Source organism: Nannospalax galili, unplaced genomic scaffold, assembly GCF_000622305.1.
Source record: "Nannospalax galili isolate Female #2095 unplaced genomic scaffold, S.galili_v1.0 scaffold120, whole genome shotgun sequence".
Classification (NCBI taxonomy): domain Eukaryota; kingdom Metazoa; phylum Chordata; class Mammalia; order Rodentia; family Spalacidae; genus Nannospalax; species Nannospalax galili.
This window is the reverse complement of record NW_008350324.1, coordinates 4,161,442-4,189,356: the sequence shown is the minus strand read 5'-3', so window position 1 is coordinate 4,189,356 and position 27,915 is coordinate 4,161,442. Positions and strand designations below refer to the sequence as shown.

At 50.6% G+C, this 27,915-nt stretch overlaps 1 protein-coding gene across 7 annotated transcripts; it reads right to left on the bottom strand.

The window, feature by feature from the left end:
- Positions 1 to 331: 331 nt before the first annotated feature.
- Positions 332 to 27,685, bottom strand: Slc8b1 (solute carrier family 8 member B1). Of its 7 annotated transcripts, XR_003851788.1 has the most exons (18): positions 27,548 to 27,685; positions 27,060 to 27,216; positions 25,992 to 26,220; positions 18,214 to 18,366; positions 18,078 to 18,130; positions 17,488 to 17,545; positions 17,266 to 17,371; positions 16,978 to 17,145; positions 16,282 to 16,389; positions 13,548 to 13,697; positions 13,241 to 13,371; positions 11,446 to 11,587; positions 9,231 to 9,352; positions 6,128 to 6,281; positions 5,421 to 5,501; positions 4,378 to 4,445; positions 1,058 to 1,265; positions 778 to 917 (listed from the first exon to the last, which is right to left on the bottom strand). XR_003851788.1 is itself a non-coding variant. In XM_029570583.1 (17 exons), exons 3-17 carry the CDS (start codon positions 26,166 to 26,168, stop codon positions 720 to 722), a joined length of 1,869 nt encoding a protein of 622 aa, XP_029426443.1. In that variant the 5' UTR covers positions 26,169 to 26,220; positions 27,060 to 27,216; positions 27,548 to 27,685; the 3' UTR covers positions 332 to 719. The 7 variants fall into 7 exon arrangements, 6 of the variants coding, with proteins under 6 accessions (XP_029426443.1, XP_029426445.1, XP_029426444.1 ...); XM_029570583.1 differs by lacking the exon at positions 1,058 to 1,265 and having other exon boundaries at positions 332 to 917; XM_029570585.1 differs by lacking the exon at positions 1,058 to 1,265 and having other exon boundaries at positions 332 to 917; positions 13,548 to 13,607.
- Between the last annotated feature and the right edge of the window lie 230 nt (positions 27,686 to 27,915).

Sequence of the window (27,915 nt, the reverse complement as noted above, 5' to 3'; positions counted from 1 at the left end):
TACACTTGAAAGAGTTCTAGTTTGTTTGAAAAAAGCAACAGTTGAGTGTCTTAGTTACGGCAGAAGGCAGGCAGAGAAAGAGTGGCTTTAAAACACTGGCCATGCCACTTGCAAGAGGCCCCTGGGGGTGGGGTACTCCCCCTGAGGTAGGCACAGGGCCAGGTTGGCTCTTACTTTGTAGATTGAAGCCAGAGTTCTGAGCATAAAATGTGTTGGGTGGGGGGTGTTCTAGACCCACAACCCAACAGGGCAACCATTCAGGTGGCAGGACTGGGACCCAGGTGGTTTTGAGCCACCTGGTTCAGTAATGTGTATTAACTTTAACTCGACCTGCTTCCTTTGGTTTTATTGACAGAGGCTAGGAAGTTAATCTATTGGCATGCTGACATAGCCAGTCTGCTATAGCTGGCCATAAGCTCTCACTGTGTGGACACTGGTAGAGCCCCGGAGGGAGCCACAGGATGGCCCAAAGCCCAGGAAGGGGCCCAGTAAAGGGCGCCGGCAGGCTGTTCTCCTCAGGGGCTACAATCATTGAAGTCCAGTTGCTTCCACCTGGAACTGTCCCCAGTAAACAGTCTCTGCACTAAGGCTGTTGGGTGCTAGCAGTCAGGACCTTGTGATCCAGAAAGCCCCCTCACAGGAGCTATGTGGGGACTACAGAACATGCCCCCTCCAGTTCTCCCCTCGGGAGGCTGTGGAACTGGGCAAAGTGGCTTCAGTCAGACACTTTTCAAGTGAATCACTCCAAATTCTGTGAGCAGGACCACGAGGAGGAAGCTGAGGTAGAAGACAAGCAGGCAGAAGCCGTAGGTTTTGCTGAGCTGGAAGCATTGCAGAGGGACGGAGACCAGTGAGATGATGAGGCTGAGTCCCAGGGCACCGGCCAGCACCCACACCAGCAGTCCATCTGGCTCCAGCTGCCGGGAGAACAAAATAGGCTAGCTTATTGCCCATTGAGGCACCCTGTGGGCCATGGGCACCACTCAGGCCATCTGCCAACAATGGTGGGGCCCGCTGTATGGAACAGCAGGCCTTACCTTGAAGTTACAGTTACTACCTTGGAAACTTCCAGATGCAGGAGACCCTTGTCTGTCAGTTTCTACTTCCCCTGCCTGGGTGTTTTCCCTGGCCTTGAGTGCTGGGTAGACACATGGACACTGATGACACAGGCTGGTCCAGTTTATACAGTGCTAGGGATCCAACCCAAAGCTTTGTGCATGCTAGGCAAATGCTATCAACCGAGCCATGTTCTCAGCGCCCCAACACTGTTTTGGAAAAAAATTTATGTGCATGAGTGTTGTGCTTGCATGTTCCTAAGTATACCCGCGTCCTGCAATGTCCATGGAGGCCAGAAGAGGGCAACAGGTCTCCTGGAACTGGAGTTTCAGATGGTTGTGAGCCACTGTGTGGGTGCTGGAAACTGAACCTAGGTCCTCTGTAAGAGCAGCCAGTGAACCACTGGGCCATCTCTCTATACTGTCCCCAACACCTTTCTGACATAGTTCCTTGCTAAGTACCTTGAACGTGGGTCAGTCTTCCTGCCTCAGTCTCCTGAGTTCAGGTGTATACCACCATGCCTGGCTCTGGCTGTTTATTATATTTATTTACTCAGATGAGTTGAGAATCTGAGACAGACTTCCCTGAACTCTGGAGGACCTTAAATCCAGGAAGAAGACACAGAAAGGAGGATCATGCAAGGACAGAGGAAGTAAGGACAGTGGTCCTGGAGAGCTGGCTCAGTGGCTAACCATGCTTGTTACTCCTACAGAGAACCCAGGTTCTGTTCTCAGAGCCCACCAGCGGGTAGCTCACAACCACCTGTAACTCCCAATTCCAGAGGATCTGACACTCTCTTGGCCCCCCGAGGGCGCCTCCACAATATGGTGGTATGGTACAAATAAACTGACGCATGATTTTTTTTTGGTGGCGGGAGGGCAGGTGAGACAGGGTCTCTCTGTAGCCCCAGCTGGCCTGGAACTCCAGATGTAGACCACACCAGCCTGCATCTCACAAAGATCCACCTGCTTCTGTCTCCCCAGTGCTGGGATTAAAGGCACCACCACACCTGGCTTACATTAAAAAAATAAAAAAAAAATTAAAGAAAAACAAAACAAGGGGGATGGTGCCTAAGGAATGACACTTGTGGTTGACCTCTGACCTCTACATGCGAACACAGCAAAAACAAGGGAACTTGGGGTGTAGTTCAGTGGTAGAACACTTGCCTAGGTTATACAGGGCCCTGGGTTTCATCTCTGGTACCAAAAACTAAATAAGCAAATAAGAACTTTAAAATGTGTGTGTGTGTTGGGGGGGTTGTTATTGTTTTGATCTTTTTGAGACAGAGTCTCCCTGTAGCCCCAGCTGGCCTGGAACTCCCTATGTAGACCAGGCTGGCCTTGAACTCACAGAGATCCGCCTCCCTCTGCCTCCTGAGTGCTGTGTTGGTGCATCTTATATACTCTAATGGCAGGATCATTTCCAAACCCCACACAGAGGCAGAGGAATGAAAGGGGGAGGGGCATACACACACACACAACACACCCCATAATCAGGGCAAAGTTTAGAACTGCTTCCCCTAGTCCAGAAAGAAAGGGGACTTTATTAGCTCTTGGAGAATATCAACACTATTTGTAGGGATGTGTTTACCCTTCAGAGAAGCAAACTTTTCAAACCCCAGGCAGTTCTTTGCTTATAGGTGTGGCCACTGTGAAAGGCCAGCTATTAGCCTGCAGCCCAAGGTTTATCTGTTCAAGACCTAAAGGCCTGTGGGAGAAGCAGTGGGGACCTTGTCCCCAGTAATGACACCGCTTTTCAGTCTCTCACAGTACAAAGTACTTCCACCTGGAGGGGCCTAATGCCAACCCAAGCCACAGGCTCCCTCCCTGCCATCCAAACCCTGTGTAATAGACTGATGATTCTGCTAGCTTGCAGCTTGGGGCTGGAAACTGCCTTGCATAGGGTTTGTTTGCTCCACACGCATTTTTAATTAGAGATTTCACTCCAGCGTCCTGCTTGGTCAAAGGGCCCACAGGACCGCCCTGAGGCCCACACACCTGTGTCCACTGCCTGGCCCTGCCTTTGGGAGTTTTCCAACTCAATGAGTTTCTTAAGAGCAATCCTTGTATATCCTGTGTCAGCCCCAAGGGATCTGATTAAAGATGTAAATTTTAGCCAGGCATGATGGCCCACATCTTTAACTCCAGTGCTGGGGAGGCACAGGCAGGTGGATCTCTGTGAGTTTGAGGCTAGCCTCATCTACATAAAATACCAGACCAGCTAAGGCTACATAATGAGACCCTGTCTCAAAAGCAAACAAGCAAACAAAACATTCTGTGCTGGGGGTGTAGCTCAGTTGGTAGCACATAGGTAGAGCTCTTTAGCATGCAGGAGGCCCTGGGTTGGATCCCCAGCACTGCATAAACTGGGCGTGGTAGCACATGCGTGTAATCCCAGGTGGAGGCAGGAGTAGCAGGAGTTCAAGGCTTTCCTTAGCTACATAGCAAGTTCAAAGCCAGCTGGAGATCCTGTATCCAGAAGTGGTGGCGGTCCGGGGAAGGTAGGGAGATGGCTCAGTGGGTAAAAGCGCTTGCTGCACCAGCATGAGGACCCAGGTTCAAATCCCCAGCACACACATAAAAGCCAGGCATGGCCTAGCACACCTGCAATCCCAGCACTGGAGGTGAGTGGAGACAGGAAGATTGCTGGGGCTTGCTGGCTACCAGCCTAGCCAAAATACAGTGAGCTCCAAGTTTAGTGAGAGACCTTGTCTGGAGGGAATAAGGTAGAAAACAACAAAGGAACACTTTTAGTGGCCTCCTTCAGCCTGTGTGCACAGGTGTGTATAACTATGCATATACATGCACGCATACACACACACACATACACAAACACACACACACACACAGAGCAGGTTCCTGGAATGGGAGGTGTAGTGGTGGTATAGTGCATGCTTAGCATATGTGAGCCATGGATTCTCGCCTCAAACTTCCACAAACTGCAAATTCCCAGACCCCACTCCCCAAAATACAGGAGATTCCCTGTATCTCAGGAAATTCTTAGTTTCCACGAGAGCCCCTGTGATCCATGAGTGTTTCTAAGCCCTCCCCTAATCTGCTGGGCCCTGCCTTTTGGGGTACATCTTCCCTCTCCTCCCAGTTCCTCCCTGTGGACAGTATTGGGGTCTGGCTTCCAGCCTTGGCTCTCACCTCATGCAGGGCTTATCTGGAAAGCTGGGGTGTTTTGTCTCCCCGTTTCACAAGTGACAAAGTTGAGGCCCAGAGTCCTGCTCATTCACATAAGACTTCAGTGATGGGCCCAGAACAGAAGCCTGAGCCTCCTAAGATATTCTACAAACTGTGCTAGCCATCTGTGCCTCACCTTCACCTCTGCCTCCTGGCTTCTGACGATCTGCAGCAAGCAGCCCAGCCCTATACCCACCAGGACATCTGCAGCCGGCTCAGGAAACTTCTATGAAGTCAAAGACCCTCTGTCCCTTAGGAAAGCTGGAGATGGGCTGGCAGGAGGCCAAGGACATCTCTAGGGCACATTCCAGGCTTCCTGCTTTCCATCACCCTGAGGGTCAGGAGAGGCCCCAGCCTAAAGCTGAAAGATGGTCCTGATGAGCCAGGAATTTTCCGGCCAAGGGCCCTGGAAATGACAAACAGTAGGTGGAGCCCTAGGTGTCTGTGTTGCTGACCTGCACTGCCCAGATACTGTCATCTTGGATTGTAGGGATAGCCGCTCTTCACCCCGTGACTTCATGTAGCCCCACAGCCCCATGGCTGGCGAAGGCTGCCCACAGCTCTGCCGCATCTTCTATAGGTCACTGAGGGCTGGCTGAGTCTAGAGTACCCAGGACCCAGACAACAGCACAGCCACCCTGGCCTGGATGTCTAGCCCTTCTGTATCCTAACACCCCTGGCTCCACCGCCTATCTTTTAGTTTTTACTAAAAGTTTTACTTCCAAGACGGTCTGGTTAGGTAGCCTAGGGTAGCCTTGAACTTACAATCTTCCTTATTCTGCCTTCTGAGTACAGGAATTAGTCTTTTCTGTGTAAATCAGCATTGGAGGCCAACAGCCCTCAGGCAAAAGCTAGCCTACCACCAACTTTACATATCATCAGTCTTCCTAAAGATCACATGGCCTGAAGGAGAAAACCTGCCAGGTGCCAACTTGCACCATGACATGTAAGCACAAGGGAGGGTCTTTCCCACAACTCCTGATTACAACACACTGCATCTGCTAATGAGGCTACCACCTGGCAGTACCTCCTGCCAAGACTGTCACAGCAGCCCTATGAGGCTAGAATCTTAGCTCCCCATTCACAGACTGGAAGGTAAAGCCCACAGATCCCTGCCAGTCCCGAGGGTGGGACACAAATTCCACCTGTGGCTCTTAGAGCTGGGATAGCAAAGGATACTGAAGATGATACCACCGAAGCAGGCTGAAAATGCCATCCGAGGGTAGCCCTGGCGGGCCATGGTGAAATCCGAGAACGCATCTGCAGCAGAGAAGGCCCTGAGTGAGTGGCAGGCCTCCCTCAGCCCTTCTGTCACTTTCCTGCTTAGCCACAGCTACCAGTCAACAAACACTGATGAAGGCCCACAAGGTGCTGGGGTTCACAGCACACTGTAAGACAGCCCTCCCTCTGTAGTTCCTTTTACCCTACTCTCTCAGTGAGAGTAACCTTGGTATGGTGCAATACATATACCCTGCTGGACACTCGCAGTGCCTCTGTGGGCCTTAGGGAACATACACAAAGAACTGAGGTAAACAGCCAGGTTCTAGACCCGCCCCCGCCCCGCTTGCTTGGATGCTCCTATCCTGGTCAACCATACAGGGCCACAGTGGCTAAACAAGGGCATAGGTGTGTATGTGTGAAAGCCTGTGTATTACACACCCATGAACAGATTAAGCATGGATGGCTGCAAGGAACTCCACTCCATTCTAGGGAGCCACTGAGTGGGCATTAGTGGTGGCTTAGCCCATTTCATCCTAACCCAGTGATGGTCACTCCACAATCACAGTGGGCACCACATCAATCCTGAGGACACACACCCTGGATGCCCCTTCCAGATATAACTGTGGCTAGGGAAGGGAAGAATCACCCCAGAGCCACACAGTCACCTCCAATACTGTTCCCCCAGGCCAGCAATGTGAGTCCTAAGACAGTGTTGCTCAGCCGGAAGATCACACCCAGCGACCGCAAGATGTTCACCACCTCAGTAGCAGCTGCATTGATCCACAGTGCACTGGTCAGGAAGCCCAAGAAAGCAAAGATCTGTGGAGGGAAGGGCATCCTGATCAGACTCTGGCTGGTCCCCAGCAAGGCACAGCCTGGGGTCCCTGTTTATAAGATGTGGCAGCAATACCTATGATTATGCTGGGGTATGGCTCAGTTGCACAGCACATGCCTGGCAGTACCCATGAATCATGAGCAGTAAGTTAACTAGTACTTGTGTACAGTAAGTGATCAGTAAAAGGTTAGCTCAGTATTGTTTTGTGGGGAGGGTACTTTTTTTTTTTTTAAGACAAGTTCTCATGGCTTTGAACTTTCTGTGCAGCTGATGATGACCCTGAGGTTCTCATCCTCCCCCCTTACATCTTGAGTTCTGGGTTATAGGCATGTGTTACACCTAGCTTATATGGCACTGGAATGGAACCCAGATGATCCAGCACTCGGGAGGCAGAGGCTGGCAGATCTCTGTGAGTTCGAGGCCAGCCTGGTCTACATAGTGAGTTCCAGGACAGCTGGAGCTACAGGGAGACCCTGTCTCAAAAAAAAAAAAAAAAAAAAAAAAAATGAAAGCCAGGTATAGCAGCACATGCCTTTAATCCCAGAGCCAGGGGGATCTCTGAGAGATCAAGGTCAGCCTGGTCTACAAGTGAGCCGGGTGTGGTGGTGCACACCTTTAATCCCGACACTCAGGAGGCAGAGGCAGGCAGATCTCTGTAAATTCAAGGTTAGTCTGGTCTATATAGTGAGTTCTAGGACAGCTGGGGCTACAAGGAGACCCTGTCTCAAAAAGACCAAAAAAAAAAAACAAAAAAAACAACAAAAAAAAAAAACCCCAAAACCAAACAAGTAAATAAATAATGATAAACTTATCCAGGCATGGTGGCACATACCTTTAACCCTAGTACTCAGGAGGCAGAAGTAAATAGATCTCTGTGAGTTAAGGCCAGCCTGGTCGACATAGTGAGACCCCCCCCATCTAAACAAAAACAAACAGCAACAAAAAGACATTTGGGCTGAAGAAATGGCTCAGTGGTTAAGAGCACATACCGCTCTTGCCGAGGATCCGAGTTCAGTTCCTAGTACCCTTGTCAGGTGGCTCATAACTGCCTGTAACTCCAGCTCTAGGGGATCTGATGCCCTCTGCTGGGACACACACACACGTACACGTAATTTAAAATATTTTTAAGTCATATGGATAAAAAAATTAAAATCTTGGGGGCTGCGGATGTAGCTCAGTTAGTAGAATGTTCACTTAGCATTGCACAAAGCCCTGGGTTCAATTCCCAGCACTGCATAAATTAGGCATGTTTATGAACAGCTGTAATCCTAGCACTTGGGAAGTAGAAGCAAGAGGATCTATTCAAGGTCATCTTTGCCTATACAGCAAGTTTGAGGCCAGCCTGGGCTACAAGAGATCCTGTCTCAAAAACACCTAAATGAATAAATGAATAAATAAATGAATAAATAAATAAATACATAAATAAATAAATAAATAAATAAATAGCTTCAGTAAAGTTTTGGGGGAAAAAAATCTTTTGACAAATCACCTGAAAATCACAGAGATACCTGGAGGCTGGAAAGAAGACAAATCCCACAGACAAGACTGGACATTCCGGATGTGAGCGTGGGAATCTGGCTGCTTCCTAAGAAAACAGCCTGGATTTCCTCAGAGTTAAACACACAGTTACCATGGACCAGATGACTCCACTCCCAGGAATGCACACAAGGAACTGAAAACATATTTCTACACTGAACTTTTACCCAAACATTTATAATAGCCAAACAACCAAAGCAAAGGGAATGCGGGCCACAGAGGCCACAGAAATGGTGGTGGGACCCAGATGGAGGAGGCTGGGGGTGGGGATGCTTGCCTGGCAGGTGCCAACCCAATGTGGTGGCCCTCATCAGAACAGAAGCAACAGGGATGACCCACAGAAACAGGACTGTCAAAGAGCCAGACACAAAAGGACACATTCTACTACGATGCTGTGACACCAGTGTCTGGAAGGGAGGTGGGAGCAGCGATACACCTGTCATCCCAGCTCTGCAGAGGAGGCTGAGGCAAGAGGATCTCAAGTTCAAGGCCAGCATAGGCTACATGGCAAGGCACTGTCTCAGAACCAGTGTTGGAGAGATGGTTCAGTGGTTAAGGGAGGCTACTGCTCTTCCTGAGGTCCCAAGTTTGGTTCCCAGGACCCATATCACAGGCAGCACAGAACCCCTACAACTCCAGCTCCAGGGAATATGATGCCCTCTTCTGCTGGTACACACATGCACACACACACACACACACACACACAAATAAGTAAAAAAAAAAATCCTTTTTTTACAAAAGAGGAGGGGCTGGAGAAATGGCTCAGTGGCTGAAAGCAGTGGCTACTCTTGCAAAGGACCTGGGGTTCATTTCCTAGTACCCACGTGATGGCTCACAACTATCCATAACTTCAGTTCCAAGGGATCTGACACCTTCTTCTAGCCTCTGCAGACATTGCACATACATGGTGCACTTACATACATGCAGGCAAAACATTCATATACATAAAATAATTATCTTTTAAAACAAGAAAGCCAGGTATGGTGGTACATGCCTTTAATGCCAGCACTGAGGAGGCAAAGGCAGGCAGATCTCTGTGAGATTGAAGCCAGCCTGGTCTACATAGTGAGTTCCAGACCAGCTGGAGCTACAGGGAGATCCTGTCTCAAAACAAAACAAAACATAAAAAAAGAAAGAAAAGGGCTGGGGCTACAGCTCAGCGGTGTGCTAGTATGTGGGAAGATCTAGGCTCAATCCCAAGCACAGGAAGGAAGGAGGGGGGAGGACAGGAAGGAGGGAGGAAGAACTGGGTTAAAGATGGCTCAGTAGTTAAAGCACTTGCTGCCAAGCCTGACAACCTGAGTTCAATCCTCAGAATCAACATGGTGGAAGGAAAGAACCAACTTCCACAAGCTATCTTCTGCCCAGGCTGCCTGCCCAAGACCTGGGGTTCTTACCCAATGAAGTCTAGGAGGCTGTCTATTGGAAGTGGCAAAAAAGGTCACCGAGGCCAGGGCTGTGCCCACGATCACTACCACAGCCCAGACGGGAAGGAGGCCGCCGATCTCATAGACACCATCTGCAGGACAAGAAGACAAGAAAGGGGGTTAGGGTCTTGGCAGCCACAGCTCCCCATGCTCACACCTCCTCCTGCCCAGAGTGAGACCCAGTGATAAGACCCACTAAACATCACTGTGCTCCTAGGAGGTGTCTAGCCCCACCCAGCATATCAGAGGGACAGAAAAGTTAGACATATAGCCTCCCCCCCCCAATCATTTGAAAGAAAAGACAACATGGAAAGCTAAACTTTCCAGCCTTTGGTTGTGAAAATACACTCTCCACCTTTACCATCTGTCACCTCCATAGCAGACATCCCTAATCAATTGCAGCACTTCTGTCCAGCTGAACTTCAAGGCAGCACCCCACAGCCAGGCATCACCAATTGCTTTGTGGGTGAACCAGACAGTCAAACCCAACCTTGAAGAGCTGGGGTGCAACTCAGAGTGCTTGCCTAGCATGCATGGATTGTGAGGTTAAATCCCTGCTACTACCAAAAAAATCCATATGCACACACATACCAGTGAAACATATATATATATATACACACATATATATATATATACACACACACATACATACACACACACACATATATATATACACACATACATATATATAGTCATAGAGACTTCTGTCCCTCCTGTCCCTCTTTGCCTCTCAAATGTCAGTGGGCATAAAAAGGGAGCTGAAGCTGGGCATGGTGGCGCACGCCTTTAATCCCAGCACTCAGGAGGCAGAGGCAGGTGGATCTCTGTGAGTTCAAGGCCAGCCTGGTCTACATAGCAAGTTCCAGGACAGCTTGGAGCTATAGGGAGACCCTGTCTCAAAAAAAGACCAAAAAAAAAAAAGGAGCTGAATGGGTGGGAAGGAATCAGCTTGGGGGCCAGGTAGCTCAGGCAGGTCTCAGAGGCCTCCAAAGACTCCAAAGAGAGCCATGGGTGTGGACTTTCCCTGAGGGGTACTAGGGCCAGGTGCAGTGGCATGTCTTTGATCCCAGTGCTCAGGAGGCAGAGGCAAGTGGACCTCTGTAAGTTCAAAGCCAGCCTGGTCTACCTAGCAAGTTCCAGGCCAGCTGGGGCTGCATAGAGAGACCCTGTCTCAAAACAAACAACAACAAAAAGACAACCAAGAGGTACTGAGGATCCAACAAGCTCTTTGAGTGGGGAAGTGACCATAGCATGCAATAAATGGTACATGAAGCCTGGAGTTCCATCCCCAGCACCACATAAACCAGGCATGGTGGTACATGCCTGTCATCCCAGCACACAGGAGGTACAGACAGGAAGATCCAGAGTTTATGGTCAGCCTCCTACATAGTGAGTTCAAGGCCAGCCTGGGCTACATGCTGAAACTGTCTGGAAAAAGCAAAGTGAGGCGCCTTTGCCCTCAGACCCCCACCTTACCTGTCCAGGTTGAGGAGAGGAGCCAGATGACAGCAAAATGAGCAGCATGAGTTACTTAAGTCAGACAACAGGAAAAAAGAAAGTGGCAGGATTCAGAAGGGCCTGACAAGTCTGGGTGTCTCCTCAGCCAGAACAAGGCAGAAATGAGATGAAGGATGGGAAACACAGGGAGGAGGACCAGTAAGTCACTAACGGGACAGGAGCCTGGTCCAAATTACCCCACGGGCAATGATACAAGCTGCATGCATCCACAGGGGAAGCCACCTCTGGGCTCCAGGCAGTTGTTCCCTCAGGACCATGGCTCATCCTCAAGATGATAAATCTAGAATTTGGTGTGAAATCTCCCCTGTTCTATAAAATTTTTTGTTACTAGTTGTATTGGGCATGGACCCCAAGGCCTTTAGCATGCTAAGCAAGTGTCCATCTCTGAGCCATGCCCCCAGCGCTCCTCAGTTTTGAGGGAGACAAGGCTGGACTTAGCCTGAGGGCCACCTGTTTATAGTTCCAACTGTAGCCTGCAGGGTTGGGCCACTGATCAGAGAGGACCCATGGGTAAGTAAGCAGTTAACACCAGCACATATAAAGCGCCTGCTGCATGCCACCAGCATATATGAAGTGCCTGCTACATGCTCCAGTTTCTGCTTTGAGGAGACTAGAGATGGGAGGAGGAAGAACGCTGGGATTCTGGAGGGGGAGGGGGATGACTCACAGGTCCCTGACTGCAGGGTGAGGACTAGGACCAGGGGGCTAATGACCAGCTGCAGACAGTTGAGTGGCCGCTTCCAGTTCCCATCCTCCTGGTCCGGGTCCACAACGGGCACTGTGAGCAGCAGCAGAAACTCCACAGGCAGCTGGGGGAGGAAAGGAAGGTGTCAGTAGAGGGACTGCAGTGGGGGTGCAGCTGCTGTGGGGTGCTTTGTTGCTGGGGAGCACCCAGAAGGCAGGCTGGCTCCGCCTGCACACTGTCCCCACAGCAGTGTCTGTAGAGACAACATGTACTCATTCCCTAAGGCCCTGGGGGACAGAAGGTCAAGGTGTGCAGGTTCCCTGCTTCTTCCCGCCTGTGCTCTGCGGCCCTGGGCCCGCACCACTCACCAAGGCTGTGTACTCAAGGCTCATCTGACTGAACCTTTCTACTCCCACCAGGAAGCCTGGTGTTCTGTCTCCATCTCACATCCCCAAAGTCCCCTCTGCCCAGTCAGGCAAAACATGTAGGGCTCCCTGGGGTTAAGACATGGGTGTCTCTAGGGACCATTAGTCACCCAGCACAGTACCTCACCTGCTCATCCTGATAAAAAGCCCTATGAATAGGAACTACAATGATATAATATGGAAGCAGAGGAAGCTGTCCAAAGCCACACAGAAAGGTCTGGGCAGCTGGGATTCAAGCCAGCCCCGTGTGCTAGGTCCAGATCTAAATACAGGTGTAGGTACTTATTCATACTAAGTGCTGCACTCCACATACATCATCCCAGAAATCACTGTGCCCTCCCAGTCCCCTGCTGTGGAGGAACTGAACACCCCATCCTTTGCCCTGTGACTGACTAGTCTGCAATAGTGTCTCTCCATCCCCTGATGTTGAAATTGACCACATGACTCATCTTGGCCAGGGTGCTGTTGGCAAGGCTGGCCTAAACAGAGGCTTTGGGTGTCCTTATGTGTGGTTTTCGGTGGCCTCTATGAAGAGAATGCCCCAGCTACTCCTGGTCTCCAAATGATAAACAGAGCAGATCTGAACCAAACAACCTACCACAGCCTAAGTCATTACTCTACCACCCTTAAGTTTATGAATGAGAAAAAAAATACTACTGTCAAAAGTGAATGAGATTTGAGGGATGTTTGTTACACAGCATGACTGTAGCAATACATTACTAACACAGTCACTATATCACCACCACCATCCCTTTTTTGAGACAGGGGCTCAGGTATCACCCTCACTATGTACCTTGAACTCCTGATCCTCTTGCCTCTACCTCCCCAGGGCTGAGATGAATGCACCATCATGCCCAGTTTACATGGTGCTGGGGTGGAACTCAGGGCTTTGTGCATATTAGGCAAGGACTCCACCACCTGGGGTTCACCCTGAGTCCCACAGAGGAAACTGGGGCTCAGAGGTACCCAGAACCATGGTAGTTATAAACATGGTTCATTCCTTATCCCTGGGACTCAGGAGTCCTACAATCTCTGCAGGCTGGAGGTTCCCCATTACCCATTAGGAGCTGGTAAGGGCTGAGGTGTGATGCCTGATTTTGGGGGTGGCTGTACTCCTCAGCATGGTCTGGGGACCTCTCCTAGGTATTCCTGTCCCGGTTGGCTACTTTTCTACCTCCATTGAGGGCAAAGCTCTGGGTCAGGCCACCAGCTGAGCTTGAAGACTCAGTTTTCCCATCAGGTCCCAGGCTGTCCATTCAAAGGGAGTTCCAGTGGACCTAACCCTCCACTTGCAAGATCACGGTGTACTATGGTCAGGAGGTTGAGGGTCTGGATCCTGGGTCCCCTCATACCTTGGCCACCTTCAGGAGTCTCAAGGACACTGGTTGGGTTCTCCACTTCCTGTAATCCAGGGGGTTCAGGGCCCGGACCAGGATCTGAGCAGTGGTCTCCTGGCCCGAAAACAGTGGTCGGTACTCATCCCCTATGTACATGGGGAAGGATGGATGTGGCCATGCTTGGCTTGTCTCAGGGAGGCCTGATCCCTCTGCCTCCCCCTTCCTCCCTGCCTGTAAGAGGACAAGTGAGCCCCACAGCTCAGATGAGGGAGGCTGGTCTCCTGGGGTCCCTAGCCCCACAGATGAAGGGCCCAGGGCTTACCATAGTCATAACTGTTGGTATTGGAAGACACCTGATCCTCTTCTGAATCCGACAACATCTCTGAGGGAAGCAGTGGAGGGGGGTGGGGGTGGCTAACACTCCCAGTGACAGCCCAGAACCCTCTGGAACAGTGCTGAACAGTGGTCACCTCTGGGACAGGGCAGATTTAACAAGCAAGTGTCCAGGCCTTCCCTCCCCCTCATTCCCTCCCTCCCTCCTTTCTTCTTTGACAGGATCTTATGTAGCCCAGGATAGCCCCAAACTATGTAGCCAAGGGTGACTATGAGAGTCTAATCTTCTGCCTCCACCTCCCCAGTCCTGGGATTACAGGTATGTGTCACCCAGCCCAGTTTATGCAGTGCCAGGAATCACACCCAGGCCTTCGTGCATGCTAGGCAAGCACTCTACCACCCAGCCTCCACTCATTTCTGTAGTGTTGAGGCTGGAACCCAGGACCTCGAGCATGCTAGGCACACACTCTGTCTGAGCCCTACCTCAAGCCCTTTACTTTAGATTTCTCAGCAGTGGCTATGCATGCTTAGAAATTCCTACAGTGAGAATGTGACTCACAGAACATTCTTAGATCAGGCTGTGGTATCTGAAGTTCAATATAGTGTGTGAGCACGTGGCTCATGGACTGACTGCTACACTTGCTTTTATTCTCTCTTTTTCTTGTTATGTAGCCCAAGCTAGCCTAGAACACTTTATTAATATTATCACACTTATTTAGTGTGTAAAAGTGCACGTGCGCACAAGACACATCACACATGTGGAGGTCAGAGGACTGCTTGCAGGAATCGGTTCTCTCTTTCTACCATGTGGGTCCTTGGGATCGCACTCAGGTCATCAAGCTAAGCCATCTCTCTGGCCCTAGCCTAGAGCTCTTGATACTCCTGCCCCTGCCTCCCTTGTGCTGGGTTACAGGTGTATGTCAGCACATACAACAAATGACTGAAATTCTTGCTTTGTCTGGAATTTTCTTCTATATTCTCGCTCTCACTGGGCCTCCCTCTAGAGCAGCCTGGGAGGAACATGACCTTCTAGGGGCAGGGGCAGGTCTAGTCCTGGTTCTGTATCTCTGTGACCTTGGCCCCTCTGAGAGTCACTCCCCTTGCCACTCCAGCCCCCCAAGCTTCAACAGGTCTGTAGACACTGCAGGGTGGCAGGTTGTGAATTCTGACAGCTTGGTTAGCAGAGAGAGGAAAAACCCCGCAGACTTCCTATATCAGCACCCCCAGTTCCTGCTCTGTGCCAGAAATGAGACCACCCTGCTCTCTTTGGGCTTGCAGCCTCACAGACAGGCTTTACACAAACTGACAGCAGAGTGGCTTGCAGGCTCCCAGGTGCTCCCTCACACCAGTTGGGGCAGGGTCTGAGACCTAGTGCTGGAGCCCTGACTCTGCCTGCTTCCAGCTCCTTCACCTTGGGAAGGCTTAGTTTCTCCCTGGGTCTGTTTCTTCCCCATAAAAGGAAGACATAAGAGTCTCTACCCAAGGGCTGGAGAGATGGCTCAGTGGTTAAGAGCACTGGCTACTCCTACAGAGGACCTGGGTTCAGTTCCCAGTATCCACATGGCAGCTAACAACTGTTTGCAAAACCAGTTCCAGGGGATACAACACCTTTTCTGGCCTATGTGGTCATTGCATACACAGGGGCACAGGTGCAGGCAAAACACATATACACATAAAATAAAAATGAATAAATAAAAACAATTTTTTTGGTCTTTTTGAGACAAGCTCTCCCTGTAGCCCCAGCTGTACTGGAACTCACTATGTAGACCAGGCTGGCCTTGAACAAAGAGATCTGCCTGCTTCTGCCTCCCAAGTGCTGGGATTAAAGGCGTGCGCCACCACGCCCCCCCAAAAAAAACCAAAAAACAAAAAACAATTTTTTCAAAAGTCTCCACTCCAAAAGAATGTCACCAAAGGAAAGGAATCAAATGAGGGGCACACCCGACATGGTAGGCACTGGAGTCCTGTGTGCTTTCCAAATCTAATTGTGCTCTGTCTGCTTCTGCCTCCCAAGTGCTGGGATTAAAGGCGTGCGCCACCACGCCCCCCCAAAAAAAACCAAAAAACAAAAAACAATTTTTTCAAAAGTCTCCACTCCAAAAGAATGTCACCAAAGGAAAGGAATCAAATGAGGGGCACACCCGACATGGTAGGCACTGGAGTCCTGTGTGCTTTCCAAATCTAATTGTGCTCTGTGCAGATGTTTGTGAGCATATGTTTGCATGTGTGCTGTGTGTCTATGTCTGCTGTGTGTGCATTGCTTGTGTGTATTTCATATTGCTATGTATTTCACGTGTGTATTTGTGTATTCTGTATTTGTGTGCTGTGTATTTTGTATGTGTTGTACACATATGCTCACATATTGGTGTGTGCTTGCATATCTGTGTTGTGCATTTGCATGCATTTGTGCTGTACACATGTGCATGTATCTGTGTGCTGGGTAACCTGCATCCTCTCCATGGACACTGTAGCCTGTGGCAAGCCGGCTCTTTTGAGACCAGCCCTGGGCCCTGGTAGTGGCTGGGAGGCCTGTCACCCTGGACCAGCAGGATCTGAGCCTCAACAGCACAAACTGGAAGACGAAGGTGGCCTGGGCAGAATGAGCGAAGAGGAGTTGGGTCAGGCAGAGTCAAGACTGGCCAAAGGGACATGAGGCAGCAGGGAAGGACACAGAGGCACACACTCCCCTCTTCCCTCTCGGGGACTCCTCTCAGACTCCTCACCTGGTGTTCCAGGCATAGAGTAGACCCGAGACCTGTTCCTCTGCCATTGGTAGATCCAGGTGCAGAGGATCACTGTGGCCACATAGAACACATACAGGCCCAGGTAACCTGCAGGCAGGGGTAGAGGCCATGGTGTCCTGGCTGAGTGCACAAGAACATGGCTGCCAGTCCCATGCTGTGCATGTTAGTGGTAGCTGCGTGTGTCAGCCTAGCCCAGCCAATGTGGTGAGCCCCACCTTCCTCCTACCTTCCTAGGCCCAATGCCAACCTGCTGTGGGCCCCCAGACACCACAGAGGAAGTCACAGCAGTAGGGGAGTCTGGGGTGAGATCTCTGCCTCCCTGTTGGGTTGCCCCGTCTCTGGCAGGCAGGGCATGTCCTTCCCATGGCTGGAGGGGTGCTGGGTGGTTCCAGCTCTAGCAGCTCTGCTGGGCTTCAGTTCCCTGATCTCTGCCCTCTTGCCATGGGGACCCAGGTGGTTAACAGCTCCCTCCATGGTTGGTCTCTGGACCCGATCCTCACATTTGTCCCCCTTAATCAGAATGGACTGAGCTTTCTGTGGGGCCCTTGGGTCACAATTCTCATCCTCTCTGAACCTCACATTCTGAAAGCAGCTGGGCCTCGCCTCCCTTTGCTAATCTGAACTTGTTTGCTCTGGCTTGACTTGACTTGAGTAGTTAAGTGCCCCAATGCTCACCCAGGGCCCATGCCAGCGTGACCCTGCCGAGGTAGAGTGCAGTGAAGGTCAGGAACACAGCCACCATGTAGAATGTGATGTCCCTCAGGAAGGGCCTGGAGGCTGCCACAAAGGGGCGCAGGATGGTGATGCCTCCAGCCACCACAGTGGTGACCAGAACACCGGCGCCTGGAGGGCAGCAGGCCAGAACTCAGAGGCTGACACACCCAGGGGCCCCCATCCCCAGCACCCCAGTGACCACCCCCCCAACTCTCCCAGGGACTCTCAACCCTTCTGGGCTGTGCTCACCAAACAGAGCCCCAATGGCCAGGCCAGCAGTGCGTGGGTCTGAGAAAGCCACCAGGGCGCTGAAAATATCTGGGGCACCATTCCCAAAGGCCAGGAAAGTGACACCATGGGGGTGAGTCAAGGGGGCTCTGTGCAAGGCAGTTCCAGGGCCCAGAGCCACCACCCTGTACCCTGGCTTCCCTGGACCACCCTCTCCCTTCAGGGAGCTGAACCAAAGGATACTGCCACGTTGTGGGAGAGCTTGAGGCTGGTGGAGATGGCTGACAAATTAGGGCAGAAGCTAGGAAGGAAAAGGCAGTGTTAAGGGCTGGGACAGAGAGGAGCTCAGTTGGTAAAGTGCGTGGCATGACAGCATGATCCATCCCCAGGATCTGTGTGAAAAAGCTGTGCTTGTAATCTCAGTGCTGGGGAGGCAGAGATGGGTGATCCCTGGGGTTGACTGACCAGCCAGGCTAGCCTAATCAGTGAACTCCAGGGTTGACTGACCAGCCAGGCTAGCCTAATCAGTGAACTCCGGGGTTGACTGACCAGCCAGGCTAGCCTAATCAGTGAACTGCCTGTCTCAAAAAAGGAGGATGGGTATCTGAGGAGGTGCACCTGGGGTTGACCTATGGCCTCCCTCCACACGTGTGTGCATACTCATGCAGGTGCACTCACCCAAGAACACACATACATTTACACACACACAGCCAGGAGTCAGCACTTCCAGTGCAGACCCTGTCCTATCCTTCCCCCAAACCAGGTCACAGGATGTTAGCTTTTGGGATTGCTTTCCCATCTATAAGCAGGACATGAGCCCAGGCCAAACTCACAACTTTGCTGCGGTGACTCCAAGAATCAGAAAGAGGTAAAGTAGCCAGAAAACCTGGTCGGGGCCAGAAAGGGAGAGAGAGTTAAGTCTTTCCTGAGCCACCTGCCCATCACTAGGTCCAGGAGACACAGACTCACATAGAGGGTGATAGCCAGAGGGAGGAGATTCGGAGGGAAGTGGCAGAAGATGCCTTCCAGGTAGTCCAGGTAGCCCCCATCACTGCGGCAGTCGGGATTCATCCGGATGAAGTCACAGCGGTCAGAAATGTTCAGACCACACACAGCACGACACTGCAAGAAAGAAAGGCAGGGCATATAGGCAACAGACCCACCAGGAGTGACCAGATGGATCCATCTAAGCAGTGGAACATCACCTTCCTTCCGCCTATCCACAACCTCCCTTGACACAAAGGTACCCACTGTGTGCTTCCATTCTTAAAAATAAACCTGTGGGCCAGTAAGATCACTCAGTAGGTAAAGGCACCTGTCATCCTAGCCCAACAACCTGAATTTAATCCCCAGGTCCCACATAGGGGAAGGAAAGAACTTGACTCTCCACATGCATGTATACACACACATACATAAATGTTTTAAAAATAGCTTGTGTTTGAAATTAACACAGCAATCCATGCATATGTTTGTTTCAAAATAAAATTATATAATATATATATATAAAATTTAGCCACACACACACACACACATATATATATATGTGTGTGTGTGTGTGTGGCTAAATTCCCTGTCTTCAATCCATGTCCATCATCTTGTTCTCCACCAATCCCATGGTGACCAGTTATTTCTGGGTTCCCTTATTAGGATATACACTTTTTTTTTTTTTTTTTTTGGTCTTTTTGAGACAGGGTCTACCTATAGCCCCAGCTGGCCTGGAACTTACTATGTAGACCAGGGTGGCTTCAAACTCACAGAGATCATCCTGCCTCTGCCTCCCAAGTGCTGGGATTAAAGGTGTGTGTCACCATGCCCAGCTCTATACACTCTTTCAAAAAAAAATTTATTTTCATTTCAAGTGTTTGATTGTATGTATGTATGTGCACCACATGTGTGCAGTGACTGCAGAGGCCAGGGCATTGGATCCCCTGGAATTAGAGTTACAGACAGTTATTAGCTGCCATGTGGGTGCTGGGAATTGAACCCAGATTCTCTGCAAGAGCAGCCAGTGCTCCTAACAGTGGAGCCCTCTCTCCAGCCCAGCCTTAGCATATACATTCACAGATACTCTATCACTCTGTTTTATAGAAAGAGGTACAACCTAAAGCTCTTGTTCCTACAATTGCTTTGACTATTATTAATATAGGTCACATATATTCATTAATAACAATAAGATGAAACTGACAAGTGACTTCAATATGCCAGATGCAGTGTTAGGAGCTTAAAAATCTACCCATGAACCCCATGTGGCAGAATAGAGTCAAGTCATTATGAGGAAGCTAAGGCAAGTCACAGCTCCTCATAGGGGCAGAATCATTGGAAACCTGGCACCCAGACACTCTACAGAGCTCTCTCGCTCGATCGCTCTCTCTTTTCCCTCCCACCCCCTCCCTCCTTCCTTCCCTCCTTCCTTTCTTTCTCGATCTCTCTCTCTTTTTTTTTTTTTTTGGCAGTACTAGGGTTTGAACCTAGGACCTCAGACATGCAGGGCCAGGGCAAAGGTTCTACCATTGGGCTACACAACCTGTCTTAGCCAAACAGAACCTTAATTCTGCCAAACCCCCAAAACAAAATTAAGTAATGAACTTAAAACCCTCACCCATTTTTCTAAGTTACCAAAAATATAACTTCAAATTCTGTATGTATGACAAAATATTTCAAAAAATTTTTATAATCTGCCAACTTGATTTCCATGCTTATTACTAGAATATTAACCCATCTTACTTACCCTATGTTAGTATAGCTTAATGTTAAAGCAAAGCACTGAAAATGCTTAGATGGATTCTCTAATTCATTTCCCTCTTTTCCAAAAAAAATTTTATTACATTTTATTTATTTACATGTGCATGTGTCCATAAGTGTCCGTACCTGGTGCACACGTGGGGGGTCAGAGGACAACTTGCAGGAGTCAATTCTCTCCTTCCACCATGTGGACTGGGGACTGAACTCAGGTTGCCAGACTTGGCAGCAAGTACCTTTACCCACTGCGCCATCTTGCAGGCCCCTTGTGGTATTACTAAGCCACATTACAGTTATACCTGAATAAATAATCAGTCTGACTCTTAGCATTAGTTTTTAAAACCAAGAGTAGGCCCGAAATCTCAAAATCAATTCTTTCAGATTTCTCACGGAGCTGTGCTCCCCAGCAGGGATCATCCATCCTTTTATTCAGTTTCTCCAGCATGAAGTGGGGAACTACAAGCTTAGATCTACCCTTATCTTATCGGAGTATCTTGCCCTTTGACCCCTAGGCCTAAAAATATTTCATACAATATCAAGCAGACTCCTCAATTATTCTCACGGTCTTCAATGAGGACACAAATATGAATATGTTGCTTCCATATGCCTTGATATGCTAATTTAAACCACATCCATTCACTTGGGTAGAGGGCGAAGTGGGTCCCCCCAGGGATCAAGGTCAGGTGCCCAGGTCACAAGAGGACATGGCAAAGTGCACTTGTTTACATTATAAACAGTAGCTTTTTGGTATAAGGTTAGGTAAACATCATTAGTCCAGATTCTGTCCATACTGTAAGTCATTCCTATAGCCCTGGCTTGTTTGGGGAGGAGGGTTGTTTGTTGGTTTGGTTTGGTTTTTTGAGACAAGGTTTCCCTGTAGATGCAGCTGGCCTGGACTCACTATATAAACCAGGCTGGCCTCAATCTCACAAAGATCTGCCTGCCTCTGTCTCCCAAGTGCTAGGACTAAATGTGTGCACCACCATGCCCAGCTGTAGTTTAAATTTTTAAAGTCACATTCTTCAGAGTATGTACGTGTATATACATGTGTGTGTGTATACGTGTGTGTGTGTGTGTGTGTGTGTGTGTGTGTGTGTAGACAGCATCTCGCCTTCTAACCCTGTAGCCCAGGCAGGCCTCTAACTCGAGATTCTCCTCTCTCCACCTCCCCAGTGCTGGGATTACTTGACAAGCCACTGCTCTTAGTTTGGTTTAAATCTATCTTGCCATGCTACCCTGGCTGACCTGGAACTCCATATATAGCCCAAGGTGGCCACAAACTCCTGGCAATCCTTTTGCCTCAGCCTCCCAAGTGCTGGGTTTATAGAAGTGCATCTGGGATTCCAGGGCCAGGCAAGGCCCTGTGACCCTCGCTGCCCTGTCTCGTCATGATCTTTCTGACATCGCAGGGAGGTTTCCCTAGGAGAAGTACATGGAGTGACTCACTGGGCTAACAGTGAGCTTCCTCACACATGACTCCCTCCCTGCACATGTGAGGATATTTTCTCTGGGAAAATTCTGAAGTGAAAGTGCTGATTCATGTTACAGGATGGGCTGGGGCCTCTCTAGAAGCAGACCAGAGAGAAACCAGGATCTCCAAGTGCTGTGTGCTGGGAAGGTGTGCAGGACACAGCAGGCATCACCTTGCTCAAGCATCACTTCCCTAGTGCATCAGAGGACACACAACAGTTTCTATTTCATGGATGTGAAACTGAGGCCCGGAAAAGGGTCAGCCTGGGGGCTGTGGTGGGACACTCCCAGTGTCCTGATGACACCAGAACAGAGTCAGCAAGTCTGGTCTTCTACAAGTGATCTCCTGAGTCACACTGCCTGCCTACACAGCCCTTGCCTGAGCAGGGCATTGTTCCTTCCCCCAGGCCCAGGCCCTCCCCAGGAGTACAGGGTAAGGATGGTACTGCTCTTGGTCTGGCCTAGAGGGTGGTCCACCTCTCCACAGACACCCTCTTTCCCTGAGTCTCTACTTCAGTCCAGGAGAAAACAGAGGACATAGACTCTGGGTGGTCAGGCTGAACAGGAAGGGCCAGCCAACTCTATGCCTTGGAACCACACAGATTACAGAAATGCTAAACCCACAGGGCCACTTGGAATTCTGGGAAGTCACATGCCCTGCTGAAAGACATCTAAGTTCTAAAGCAAAAACAACTCCTGCCTCACAGAAAGAGTCCACTGGGCCAGACAAGTGCCCCCACTGGATGTGGCCTACGGAGACAGTGTCTCACCTCACCAGAGAGACAGCTGTCTGGGTGTTGCCACCAGCTGGCTGTGTGACCTCTGGTAACCCTCTTGATGTCTCTGGGCTCTGGTTTCCTCACCCACCTATAGAGTTCTGGCTGCTGTCATCTTGGTATTACTCTGCCCTCCCTCTAAGGGAGACTGAGGTGGTAAGAGTCCCCGATTCCACCAAGAGGCCAAATAACTAGAAGGTGAGAACACTTCAAAGCCCTTTCCACTTAGTCAGCACCCACCCACCAGAAAAGTCCTGGAAAGCCCTGGGCTTCTGTGCTGAGATTCCAGCCCCCCACCCCACGCCAGTCTGAGCCTATGCATCTGAGTGCACGCGCACGTGTGCACAGTCACAAGCATTCAGCCATCCTTGATGGCTGTCCTCAGCTGTTGGTCCTAATAGTGTTCACATCCCAATGCCCAGGACCCACGAACTGCAGATGTGGCTGAATGAGGACCTGGAGTTGGGTTTCTCTGAGATTAGCCGATGGATCCGAGGTCCTCTCAAGGGTCTACATAAAAGGGTGACAGGAAGGGTCAAAACCAGGGTATTTGCTGTGAAGGCCAAGTCTGGTAGAGGGGGAGACAGGGAGACTGGACACAGAGGAAGGGCCTTGAGCCCACGCAGCACAGCTGCTGGAAGCTAGAGAGGCACAGTGACCACCTCAGGAAGGGCCAACCCTATCCGCATCTTCATTTAAGTTCTGTGAGACTCACTTAGGCTCTGAGTTCCAGAGCCATAAGGCAGCCAATTTGTGGGGTTTTTGTTGTTGTTGATGGTTTTGTTGTTTTGAGACCCGGTACATGTAGCCCAAGCTGGCTTAGAACTCATGATCTACCTGCCTCCACCTTCCAAGTGCTGACGTGCACCACCACAGCCAGGATCTGTGTTGTTTTGAGCTTATAGCAATTTGCTCCAGCAGTAATGTAAAGCGCTGGGCTGCAGGGATGGCTCAGCTGGCAAAGGTGCTTGGCATCAAGCCTGATGACTACTGAGCTCGATCTCCGGGACCCACATGATGGAGGGGAAACTGACTCCTGTAAGTGAACTCTGATCTCTACAGGTGGGCTGCGGCATGCAGGCCCACATATACAAATAAATAAATGAAATAAAATTTTAAAAAGGGAGCTACTACAGGGATCTTGAATAGACACTGTAACACCTTCCACCTCTCAGCTCTAAGAGATCCACTACCCATGTGATCTTGGAGTGCCCCTCCACCCTGGGACCCCAAATCCACACCTGGATGGTGCAAGTTCCCAAACAGGTTCTACTGCCTTCTAAGGCAGGCATTCCTGTGTCACTAGGATCCTGGGCCAGCTGCCTCTCTGTTTTCTGCCTCATGACAACCATCAAATCACAGCCCTCCTCCACTCCATATCCCTGTGTGGCTCCCATTTGACTCTGAGTGACAGCTCAAGCCTGCTCCCAGGCTGCTGTTCTCTCTCCTGCCCCTGTGGGTCTCCCACCTCCCACAGCCCACAGATCTCCCTCACTCAGTAATCCAGTCACAGGGTGAAAAACACCACCCTGTCCTTGCCCCAGGACATCTGTACCTCTGTCTTTTAGCCAGATCTTCCCAATGCTAGGTGAGAAGAGGCAAGGTCACTGGCCCTCCCCATTTCCCTACCACATCAGCATTCCATTCCCTGCCTTACTCTGAGGAATGAAGTTACCCTTCCAGTTTGTTTCCCAGCTGGCTTCCTGAGCAGCAGAAGCTGCAGGGACGCAATGGGGCCCTATGTGCTTTGCCCAGTTCCTGCACACACTAGGTGCTCAGTAAGCATTAGCTACCCAGCATGGAAGCCTGTATCTGATCCCAGCACTCAGAAGACTGAGGCAGGAAAATTGCTATGATTTCAAGGTCAGCCTGGGCTGCAGAGTGAGTTCCAAAGCAGCCAGGGCTACAGCATGAGACCCTGTCTCAAACAAACAAGCATTTGGTGAATGAATGAAAGTTCCGGAAGAACCTTAGCTGAGGGATGGTGACCCATGCAGCCCCAGGCTCCTAGGACAGAAGAGATACCTGAACAGGAGCTGATGGGTCTATCCTGGGAGACAGCATGTGAAAGAGGAAGGTTTGGATTCATCACAAGGCAGCTACTTCCCTCACAGCCAACTTCACCTCCTGGACCCTCAGAGGTTTCATCTAGTGTACAGGGATGATAGCGCCCACCACACAGGTTTTCTGGTAAGTTTGGCATAGTGCAGGCCAAAGAATTCAGTCACTTGGGCAGATCACTTGCCACAATTGGGATCACCCAGTTTCCCGCTCAGGAGGTAGCAGCCAATTTTATAGGCACAGTAATGGTAAACTGCCTGTGCGGAGGGTGGTATGAAGACACCCTGCCCATAAACTTGGCATGGGCACCAACACTCTTGGCCCAGGTGGTCCAAGTTTGTGATGTCTACCAGAGAAAATACAAGGGGGGTGGGGAATGTGGCTCAGTGGGTAGAATTATGAGCCCAGGGTGCACGAGGCCCTGGGTTCCATCCCTAGTACCACATAAACCAATAAGGTGTGGTGGTGCATGCCTGTAATCTCTGTGAGATGGAGGCCAGCCTGGTCTACATAGTAATTTCCAGGCTAGCTGAGAAAAAAACAAACAAAATAAATAGAAAGAAAGAAAGAAAGAAAGAAAGAAAGAAAGAAAGAAAGAAAGAAAGAAGAAAGGAAGGAAGGAAGGAAAGGAAGAAGGGCTGGGAAAATGGCTCAGTGGTTAAAGCACTTGCCATGCCAGTGTAAGGACTGGAGTTTGTATCCCTAGAACCCACGTAAATGCTGGTTCAAATCCTCCTGTCATGGAACTCCGTAATAGAGGGAATGTCTCTTCTTCCTTCTGCACGTTCCATCTAACCAATTTGCTTGTCCTGTTTGCTGTGTCTCCAACACTATTCCAAATCCAATCATCCCATGTCTCCCAACCAGGAAGTTGTAGGAGCCCAACTCCAGCACTGGTCTCTCTTCTACTATCCTCTCCCCCCATCTTCCACCCTCCTCACAGAAGTCCAAGAAATTCCTTGAAGGAAGGAACAAATCAAATTTCAATATCCTTCTGCTTAAAATTCTCAGTTGGCTCCCACTTCTTACCACTCAGCCTCAGCCCGTAAGATCTTTTTTTTTTTTTTAAATACCTTTTTGAGACAGGGTCTTTCTGTAGCCCCAACTGGTCTGGAACTTGCTGTGTAGACTAGGCTGGCCATGAACTCACAGAGATTCACCTGCCTCAGCCTCCCAAGTGCTGGGACTAAAAGCATACGCCACCAGGGTCCGACAGCCAGTAAGGTCTTTAATAATCTGGTCAGTGTTATCTCTCTACCCTCCAGACTTAACCTTCTTCCTCATTCTGACCTCTTTGCTCTCCTGGGAACATATTAAGCTTGATTGTGCCTCCAGGGGTCTTTGCACATGCTATTCCATTGGCCTGGAATGCTTTTCCTTCAGATGTCTATGCTGCATGTGGCTTTCTCCCTCCTTCAAGACTTGGCTGCAAGGTGACTTGTCATAGAACACATTCATCACTGATTACCTGCTTATACCCTCTCAGACATCTCTTTACTGTTTGCAGAGCATATTGCCCCCTAAAACCTACACAGGTACTTTAGCATCTGTCTGCCCAGCTGACAGCACCATGAGGCAGGGCCATGTTCCCCAGTACATCCCAGGCCCAGCTCAGTCAGTGCTCATATACGGTAGATGCCCAAGAAATAGCTGGCAGTAAAGGCACCTCGCCCAACCCCAGCTTCCTGCCTGGGTACTCACGTCGGCCATAGGAATCTGGTTGACACCTGGGGCTGGAAGCTGGATGCTAACGTGGGCTCTTGTGGATGGGTTTCTGACCCCGGACGCTGTCTCCAGCATCAGAGATGCACAGAGCAAGCGAGGTGCCCAGTGGGGATCCAGCCATCTGCCAGCCATCAGCAACTGGGACCTGGACATCACCCTTTGCTCCCTTTCTACACCAGTTCCAAACGCCTGGCCACTCCAGTGCCTGTGGGTGGGGTGAGAGGAAGGGACAGTGTCACCAAAGATCCCAAGACCTACTAGGAGGGGCCCAGAGACCTGTTCCTGCTAAAAATCTACCCCTTCCTCACCAAGGGAAAGTCCAGATAGAGGCCCTACCCTCAAATGAACTCCTGCAGCCTATCCTGAGTCTGGACAGAGACCACGGCCTCTTCTTATTGGGCCTCTGTGGTATCTCCTGAGACCTGCCCCTCCCCACCTGCTCCAGAATATCAGGCCTGGGAGGAGCTTTGCAGATAGCTGAGGTCAGTGCAAGAAGTGGCCAGCCCTCAGAACAAGAGACACACACTTTTTTCTTCTCCCCCCACCCCCAAACTGAGGCAACCGTGAGGTGAGGACAGGTCCATCCTCATGGTCAGTGGAAGCTCCCCACAATACAGCCCTCCCTGAGTTTACAGAGGAGGAGTGGGGATCAGAGAAGTTCAGCAGGCTGCCCAGAGTCACACAGCAAAAAGGCCACAAGCCAACAGCTCTTTGGATGGAGAAATTGAGACTCAGAGGGAAGTGAATTGCTCAAGGCCAGCTAACAGCCAGTGAACAGCAGCCTGGTGGGGCGGCACTGTGGGCCACTTCCGTCAGGCCATGGAGAAAAGGGCTTCATTTTTCCCTCCAAGAAAAATACTGAGGAAAGTCTTTGGCAAGTTACCTCATTCGTTCTGTGGTGTTTTATTTTTGCAATCAGGGAAAACTAAGTATGTCAACTGTTTCGGGAGGGTAATCCTTTGCACAACCATTTCTCAACGTTCCACGGGAAGGAGGAGGACGGGACCTCAGAGAGGGAGAGGGAACCACGGTGCACTGCCCCACCTGTTGATGGGAAGACACAGCTCTTCTCTCTCTGTCGTTCCGGCAACTCCACTTGGCACCGACGTGGAGTGGAAAAACACACGGCTTCCAGTTCCGTCACTGCGCTGTCTATGTGCAGCCTGGGGGCGGTCAGGACATGTGGCCTCCGAGTCGGCATCTGAAACGGACATAAGCGCTGACCAGGAGGAGGGCCGACATCCGTGGCCCTGGCGTCCCCACCCGGAGCATCAGCGTAGGGCTCGGCTCCCCTGGCCGCCGGTTTCCTGTACTCTTTTCCACTTGAGCATTTATAGAATGCCTTCTGCATGCGGATACCAGTGCTCGCACTGGTATGGCCGGCAGACTTGGGGAGGAATGGGGACGGAACAGCGCTTTTAGGGTTGGGGACCTGGGATGTTTCGCTCACTAAGTCCCAACAGGGTGGAAAAGTTGAGTTTGGGGTGACCGGTCCTCCCGCGTCGAAGGGCAGCCCGGACCGCCCCTCTTACCTCGGGCCGTGCCTGCACGCGTGAGCTCCGAGCCTCCTCCCCGCCCAATCCCCCCGGACCGGTCCCGCGCCGTGACCTTCCGCCCCGGGAGCCACAAGCTCCCGCCGGCCTAGGGCAGCCTGGCCACGCCCATGTACGGCCCAGTCCGAAGCCCCGCCCAGGACACGGGAGGACACGCCCCTATCCTGCTTCCCGCCCAGGACACGCCCCAGAAGGCTTCGCCCCTCCCCAACTCTTAAAGACACAGGCTCCAGGGCCTGTCACTTCTGCTTTCAGGCAGCTGTTGAGATGAAAGCAAGTGGGTAAAGAAAGCAGGAGGGGAGGTCTGGAAAGATGGCTCAGCGGTTAGGAACACTGGTTGTTTTTGC